Consider the following 8,437-nt stretch of genomic DNA (forward strand, 5'->3'; position numbering starts at 1 on the left):
ACTCCTCTCGCAGGTTTAACGATGGAAACCAGCGCCAGCGTCGGTTTGATGATCATGTATGAGGATGAGTCGGTGGATGTTCGTTACGGAAACGGAGCCCAGTTACAGCTGTCGCCGTGTGGCTGTGAATTCGTGCTGGTTAAACCCAGAGACCCCTCCGGACACCCTCTGCAGCCCCCGGAGAGGGTCCGACAGAGGACGAGGTTCGCCATCAGCGCCTATAAGGTGTCAACATGCGGTATTTCTTTAGAAATGGTTTCAGGCTGTTTTGTGTGTTTTTTAAGAGGCTCAAGCTGGGCCTGTGGGTGGAGTATCAGCACAGTGTAGAAATACTCTGTTACAGGTAAAAGTCCTGCATTGAAAAGTCTTCAGCACATATGTACAAGCATGAAAATATACAAAAGTACAACTAGTAAAATTACTGAATGACCCTTTCCAGAAAACACACAGATTTATATTCCTGTATTATAATTAGTGATGCATTAATGTGAAAGCATCACTAAAGGTAAAGGTTTGACTAATTTTGTTTGACACCTTATAGACTGGGTAGCTTAACCCTGAACAGTACATCATGATTTATTTGTCTATTTATATTTTGTATTAAAAATCTGAATCTGCAAAGTAAAAAGTTATAAAATCCATGTAGTGCAGTAAAAAGTGTCATATTTGTCTGAAAAATATAAGCAGAAAGCAGCATCAGATAGAAGTAGAGTACAAGTACCTCAAAATTGTACTTAAGTATAGTACTTGAGGAAGTGTACTTAGTTACATTCCTCCACCAGCTATAAGCTGTTGCTTGCACGGCTACACAGTGGGTGTCTGCTGCTTTCATATTCAATGTTGTGATGTAATGTTACAGGAGTTAATGGTGGCTGCATTGGCATTTAGGAATAAATATGCCAGTCGACCATATCTGCCAGAGGAACTTATCCCCGCTGACCGCAAGAAGGTACCGAGAGCTCTCATCCAGCCCACTATCACTCCCTCACATCACGTTTTGACGATGATATCAGTGTCTGTGCTTTTTTGCAGCCTTTTTTCAGCATCGACTCAGACGTGCAGTGGCCTGAGCGGTCTTCCTGTGATGCTGAGCTCGGACCTGCAGGCGAGACCATCGTCAGGTCTGAGGAGGGACGAGCTGCGCTGACGCTGTCGCCCTCAGGTGAAGAATTCTCCGTCGAGTTCGCGTGCAGCCTGAGTCGGACTCAGAATCAGCACCACAGCGTGCAGGGTTTCAGCAGAGACTCGGGCAGCAGCGTGAGTAGTCTGATCGGTCGGACCACCAGTGAGGAGGCCACAGAGGTTCATCAGGGAAGAGGAAGCAGAAGGAAGGAGTCTGTTAGGTCGAGATCCTGCTCGCCTCACATTACCAGCACTGCTCAGCCAAAGGTAAAACTTCTTAGTTGCATTTCTGTGCTTCTATCACAGTTTTGGTGAAATGTTTCACTCCCCTTCCCTTCCCAGCCAGAGGGGATGTACCAATCCACCGCAGTGGTCCAGCATCACTCCTGCTGCGCTGTCGCCCCCGTCTGGAGCTACGCTCTCTCCTTGGCTCGCCATCTCTGCACCACTCGTCTCTCTAAACCTGAAGATGTCAGAGCAGAGGAGGCCAGCGATCTCACCCAGGCACGCAGGACGATAAACATGTCGGACATACCTGCAACAGAAAGGAGGTCTCGCCTGCCTGAGGGGCTGCCTCTCACATGTCCATCACCTCACTGGCACAGGTTGTACGATCAGCTGACTGAATAACAGAGATGCGGAGCACTATTTAACAATGTACATTGACTGATTTAAGCTTCCTTACTTGTGCATTTAAGGTGGAAGGTTAAAGACCCCCTGGACAAAAAACAACATTCAGACCAAGACCTTCCAACGGAGCTGGTAAAAGTGATGTGGTGTCAGGGAGTCACTTACAGGTAGGTATGCAGGTTTTCAGGGTTAACAAGAACCCTGAAACAACAACTAGCAGAAGTTATTAATCACCACCACTGTCTACTTTAAGAAGAAGTGATACGTCATATATACTGCTATATAATAGGTGTGTGTTTACCTGGATGTCTCCCATGTAGGATACTGAGCGGGGCTGTTTCAGTCGTAGAGGTTTCCCCGGGCGATGGATCAGTCATCCGGTCTAATGGTGTCCTCAGCACTTATTTTACCCATCACAAACCTGAGCTCCTGTCAGGGCAGGTAAGTTTCAGTGTCAAACAACCCTGATTCCAAAAAAGCTGGAACGCAGTCAAAAACAAATAAAACAGAATGTGATCGTTTGCGTATCTGTCAGAGTCATCGTTTTTGATATTTTATTTCATCAGCTTCATTGATTTTTGTAAATATCTGCTTATTCTGAATCTGATGCAGCAACACGTTTCAGACAAGGTGGGACAGGAGCAACAAAAGTGCTCCGAAAACACCTGTTTGGACCATTCCACAGGTAACAGGTGATAGTATCATGATTGGGTATGAATCGTCCTGGAAAGGCTCAGTGGTAGACGAGGATGGAGCGAGGTTCACCACTTTGTGAACACATGATTGGATAAAGGAGATTAATACCTGGACTCAGGAACACTTCAGTTTGTTTGATAATGATTGATTCTGGTTTGATTTACTTTTTACTCAGTGTCTCTTCTTTGGAATCAGGGTTGCTTAACTGTCAAAAAGTTGGTAAAATATTTAAAAATGCAACGCCAGTCAAGCATGAACTCATTTGTATCTTCCCATGAATGCACGATAGCTAATTCATTGATCGCGTGTATCTCACAGGTGAGACAGGTAACATACCACCTGAACAACCTTCCTCCTGACGTACCTGGACAGCTGTACTCTGTATGTTCTATTGTGAGTCGTGCGAGCAGGTAGGCCGCCGCTGCGTCACGCTCTGATGAATTTGATGACTTTATTTCGTCCCTGATCGTCATGTCGCTGTCTTACAGGATCCTCGCCTGCTACAACGAGGCCGTGCAGTCGCTGAAGCTCCCGGCCACACCCAGCTGCTTACAACAGGTCAAAGAAGTAGCTGATATTACTGCAGATGTTGATATCTGCAGTATTCGCACGGTGTTCAAGCTTGTGAATTGATTATGATTTGGTTTCCAGGGCAGACATTTTTCTAACCCAGCCATGACTGGTGAAAATCTGTCCAACCCTCTCTCTGCTGAGCAGCATGTGAATGTCAGACAGCCAGCAGAAAGTTGGTGAGTTCTGTTTTTCTGACCACTCCTTTGGCGTTATGTTATAGAAAGCTGATACTGTGTGAACATATTGTATTTAATGTTTCTTCCCATTCAATGTAGCTCAGATCTTGTAGCCGTGGAGCTGGAGAAGATAAAACGGTTCAACTGTATCCTTAAACACTGAGATGACGGCACTCAGGGGCTGTGGACATTAATATATATATACATCTCATCAGCTGGTACTGTAGTTGCATGTACTGTCACGCATGTGTGCTCTTTAACATCCTGTGCCCAGTTCTGCTGGAGAACAACCATCTGATAAGAGGTGAGAAACGATGTGCAGAGCTGGAAGGTAACTCTGCAGAAGAGGTGACGCAAGAAGCAATGAGTGAGAGCTGCATCGCTGAGGCTCTGCAGAGAACATCCAGAGCCATACAGGACATTGATGCCCTCATATCTGCAGCCACCCTGACTTGAGTCCTGATTAGAAGAAAAGTTTTTGAAGAAGGATCCTTCGGGACTTCACATATATTAAGTTTCACTGCAATGTGTAAATAAAGATTTATCTGTATGGCTTTTTAACCGTTTGATCTGTATTTACATGATCATAGAAAGCTGTATTTACCCACAGACTGTCAAAAATACAATTCCAGAATGACTTTATATCAGATGACACCAACACAAAGTGTTTTCCCAGTTGCAAATTACCATGTCATTAACACCACACGGTCCCTTCCTGTCAGGGTTAGAGATAAGAACTTGCAATGGTGCAAAGTGGCTTTAAGACCTCTGTTTCCTCCCACACATGACAAATATAAAACATAAAAAGGGTCTCAGAATGACACTCACTTTTCACTACTCCTGACTTGAGTGCATGAGTGTTAATGTGGCCACTCAAACCAGCTGCAGTCTTGTGTGTGACAATATTCATCAGGCGCAATATGCATATCAGCGAACAAGGCTACAATCTTCATTTTCATTTTTTATTAAATGGCAGTTTTGATCCTCTATTGAAAGGGTTTGAAACATATAGGAGAAAATAAACATACACTCTATGATCTATTTTAATTTCTCAAAAAATTAGAGCTGAAAAGGAGAAACAGCAGGACAGAACTCTCTCAGGAAAAAGCTTCCAGCTTTCTGTTGTAAAGACGCTGGATTTCAGTCCTCCAGCTCCTCATTTCACATTATGTGACTTTTATTGTTTAGATTTAATGTCTCTTTATGATTGGGTATTCTTGATGAGCGTCAGAGCTTTGTATATTTCAATGCACGCTCAAACAAATTCCCAGCAACAATGCTGATGTTAGCAGAAATTATTGAATCATTGATTTAAAAAATGTGTGTTGAGATGGGTTTTACAGCCTTTTCATCACACGAAGCAGACATGACTTTCGCTCAGTGAAGAGTCCAGCGCTTCCTTTATAGGTGGAGCATCTTTCTTTGGTTATCACACAGTCTCTGGCCACACAGACGCTCACAGCACTTACATCAGGTGAGTAGTTATGGGCACTTTTTTCATGCAGTTGATGCTCCTTTTAAAATCTTCATAGTTCATCTTTTTGCTTCCTGCTGTGTGCATGCAGTGTTGTTATTTATGTTAATGCTTGTTACACAGTGACCTCGGTTTTTTGTTCCTTCAATAATATGTGGTTAAATTAAAAAGGGGGGACAAGCAGAGATTTTCTAGACCAAACTAAAGGAATTATGTCATTTTCATCTTTCTAGGAAAGACGAGGCACACGTCCGGGGACTCATGGCTCACTTCAACACAAGTTGCAGCTTTGTTTCAGATGCTTCCTATAAAGTAGCTCTCCAACGAAAGGTGTGCCCTGAATCCTCTGTGAAAGCAAGAATCGCTGCCTTGGAGAAGAATCTATCAGCTGCTCCCAGCACAACCAGAAGTCCTCTCGCTCCTAAGCCTGTGTTCGAGAGAAGATGCACAACTACTGTCACACAAACTGGGAAGCCGTCGTCGCTCAGATCATTTAAACCAGCTGAGACACAGGCGCGCTCGGACTCCTCTGGATCGTCTACGCCTTCTCGTCCGAAAAATGCGGTGATGAATTCTGCACGGAGAGCAAATACTGGTGGTTCCAAGCAAACCAGTTTCTCTCTTGAACCAGCCAAGCCAGCATGGATTAATTATAGAAGATCGGAGTCTACTCTGAAACCAGAAACCCAGGAATCCAGAGTGCCATCGTTTCCCAAAGCGCACCAGAACACCAAACTCTCTCTGGCGCAGCAAAACTGTGCAACCAAAGAGCAAAGTCTGACTGGCAGTTATAGTAGGGTGGAAAACATAATCTGCTTTAAACCCCCCAAACTTCCACAGAGACAGAAACCTAAATATGACAGAACATGTGGAACCCAGAATAACGTCCAAAGGGAGAGCGCAGACCCTCCTGTTCGTCGGAAGAGCCTTCCTGATGAGCTTTCTCTGAGAAACCCTCCTCCAAAGCCCACCAGGCCTCCGGGAGTAGACATTCATCGGTTTAGAAGGCATATTCAATCTCTGAATGACGGTGAGGAACAGTTTTAAATGCTGTTTAAATCAAGAGCATCATCTTTCCCACACATGGTTGTTGTTTCTGACAGCAGCTGAATGTTCAGGAATAGATTAAAAATGGTATTTTTGTGTGACAGGACGGATGAAGATACCACATCCTGTTGCTCCTCCACCTGCCCTTCCAGCTCCACGTTCATGCCAATCATCCAACCATGCTTTGTAAGTGTCCTTATCACGCAGATATACGCTGCAGGTCACTGGTTAGTCATCAAACTGGTCTGCTGTGGATTCAGGCTTCACAGTTGCTGCTTCTCACAGGAAGCTTTTTATCAGATCCTCGCTGGTCTCAGCTAGACCCTTGAAGAAACGGGACTTTCATTATTCACAGTATGAAAAAAAAAAAAATGACCCGACTCTGCCCAGAAAATCTTTGAATTGACAAAATCCTTTCTGACTGTAATCAAGGAGTCAACAAATAGGCGAGGATGAGAGCTACGATGATGTTGTGAACAAGCCGCCGCTCCCCACTGAAGGTTGTGCCTCATTTTATATGATTTTACTATATGAATCCGCAATTATTTTAATCGGTCAGGTCAGACTGAAAGAGGAGATTACTGAATTGTTTGTTTCATTGTCTTCACAGATCATCCTTCGAAGAGGGCAGAGGTAATATATCTCAAGGTGATTGGTGCAACGATAAACTAGAGTATTTATGTTGACTGTATCTTTCATCTTTACAGGAAGATTTGAGCGAAGACATGTATGAAGAACTTGATGATAGATGGTAAGAGTCAATGATGTTTTATATGTAAAACAACATAGTTTACTATATATATATATATATATATATCTTCCAAATGATGGAACAAGAAGAGAAAATGAAAAAACAAGAACATAACAGAGGAAAAGAGGACACAAACAACGGCAGCATTGCAGAGGAGAAACAGGCAGTAAGTGCTTTTTGTTGATTGTAATTTATACTTGCTACCAAAATGGTGTCTTTAATATAGGCTTGATGCAATGATTACTGATAATCAGCGGCCAAAAGGAACCGTCCACTCGCGGGAAATGAAAGAGAAAGACATAAAAGCTAAGAAAGAGAAGAAAAAACAACAGAAACAGCAGAAAGCCAAAAACAAGAAGGACCAAGACACAAAGAAGAAGGCCACGGTAAATCCAAAACACCTACACTCTGTATTTAAAACACATTCAGACACACTGGGACTCCAGTATCTGTATGTGTAATTTCATGCAAACTACAAACATCTTAGTAACAAACTCATGAGTGACATCTGCTTATCCTCAACCAGATTCAAAAATCTGTTCACTTCTTCAAGAAAGGAAAGGCACTTATCTGCCCTAAAGGAGGAGAATCAGACTTGAATCAAGGTGCGGCTGCAGAGATCGCTCACAGCACAGGTGAACCAGGGACGACAGCCAGCCAGGAACATGTTACCAACAGACTTACTTTGAGAAAAGAATCTATATACACATGTCCAAGCAGTGATCTGTGCTGATACATGGTCATATGTTCTTTCAGGTGACTATATGAACATTGAATCTGTCAATACAGGCCATGATGACGTAAAAGAGGACAAGGAGTCTGATCCAGAATCAGACACTTATGATGACATTGGGACACCAGCTGAGTGTTGCAGGTGCAAAATACCTCTAAAATATATTGCACAAACACCTTGTCATGTATATTAATCTGATCTCTTGCTAATTTGATGGTTTCTCTCCTTTCTAGTGAGTTAACTGTGCAGAATCGTAAGATGTTTTGTATTGCTTTTAATTCACTGAATTTATCTAAATATGACAGTTCATTAATAACACAGTCATCATTTTTTTCTCTCTTGTTTTTCAAGCAGTTGGGGAGGATTGTGTTTATGACAATGTGGATAATCCAGACACAAGGTTGTACTCTTTTTGCATTTGTTTTGAAGGGATGGGTCAGATTTGCCGTTACTGTAGAAATCACAGCAGGTGCATTTGAATTATGCTAATGAGATGAGACACGATGGAGGTCTATCATGTAAAACTAATACACAGAAATAAACAATTCACTCTCTATATAAATACTTTAGTATTTAATACAGCACTTTAAGTGTCACTTAGAATTATCTCAGTTCTTTTTTCAGATATTTCAAAATGTATATTATGTATGGGTGACATCTAGTGGTTAATATTATAATTGCAACGATCATAAACTGCTGCCATGTTGTTTTTACAACTGAAACCTTGAAAATCTGTGTAACCCAATTTAATCCGACATCCTGCCTCTGTACAAATACTACCTTTTGAATCTTAATGTACAGTTTTTTTTTACACTTAAAAGTTAAAAGTGCAAGTGTTTGTGCTTTCCTGTCCATTGACTTTATTGAAAACTTTTAAATATACAACCTTCAGGTCAGTTTAAGCCCACCGCCCTGCATCTTCATCATGCTTTTTCTCTTTCCCCATCAGAGTTTCTCCTCTTCCACGAGCAGCCACAGATGATGGTAAAGAGCATTTCTTCTAATAGTTTTGGCACTTGCTCCACATACACACTGTGGAGATCATGGCTTTATTACCAACTAAAAATCAATTTTCTCTGCACCCACAGATGATGTTTATGAAGATGCTAATTCCCAGAGTCCTCAGCTGCCTTTTGACGGGTAATAATGTCAATGATACATACATGTCAGAATAGTTTCACCCACATATTGTGTTTTAAAGGCAGCAGACAGTTTTCTTATTTCACCTCACTACA

The 8,437-nt window shown here is 42.4% G+C and overlaps 1 protein-coding gene across 4 annotated transcripts; it reads left to right on the forward strand.

Annotated features, from left to right (window-relative positions):
* Nucleotides 1-7: 7 nt before the first annotated feature.
* c5h5orf34 (chromosome 5 C5orf34 homolog) lies at nt 8-3,730 on the forward strand. Of its 4 annotated transcripts, none has more exons than XM_041937727.1 (11): nt 8-225; nt 860-949; nt 1,033-1,389; nt 1,465-1,727; nt 1,821-1,919; nt 2,073-2,193; nt 2,767-2,858; nt 2,937-3,006; nt 3,100-3,197; nt 3,297-3,343; nt 3,472-3,730. In XM_041937727.1, exons 1-11 carry the CDS (start codon nt 22-24, stop codon nt 3,651-3,653), a joined length of 1,623 nt encoding a protein of 540 aa, XP_041793661.1. In that variant the 5' UTR covers nt 8-21; the 3' UTR covers nt 3,654-3,730. The 4 variants fall into 4 exon arrangements, 3 of the variants coding, with proteins under 3 accessions (XP_041793661.1, XP_041793663.1, XP_041793662.1); XM_041937729.1 differs by having other exon boundaries at nt 67-225; nt 889-949; XM_041937728.1 differs by having other exon boundaries at nt 72-203.
* Nucleotides 3,731-8,437: the final 4,707 nt, after the last annotated feature.

Source organism: Chelmon rostratus, chromosome 5 (genome assembly GCF_017976325.1).
Source record: "Chelmon rostratus isolate fCheRos1 chromosome 5, fCheRos1.pri, whole genome shotgun sequence".
Classification (NCBI taxonomy): Eukaryota; Metazoa; Chordata; class Actinopteri; order Chaetodontiformes; family Chaetodontidae; genus Chelmon; species Chelmon rostratus.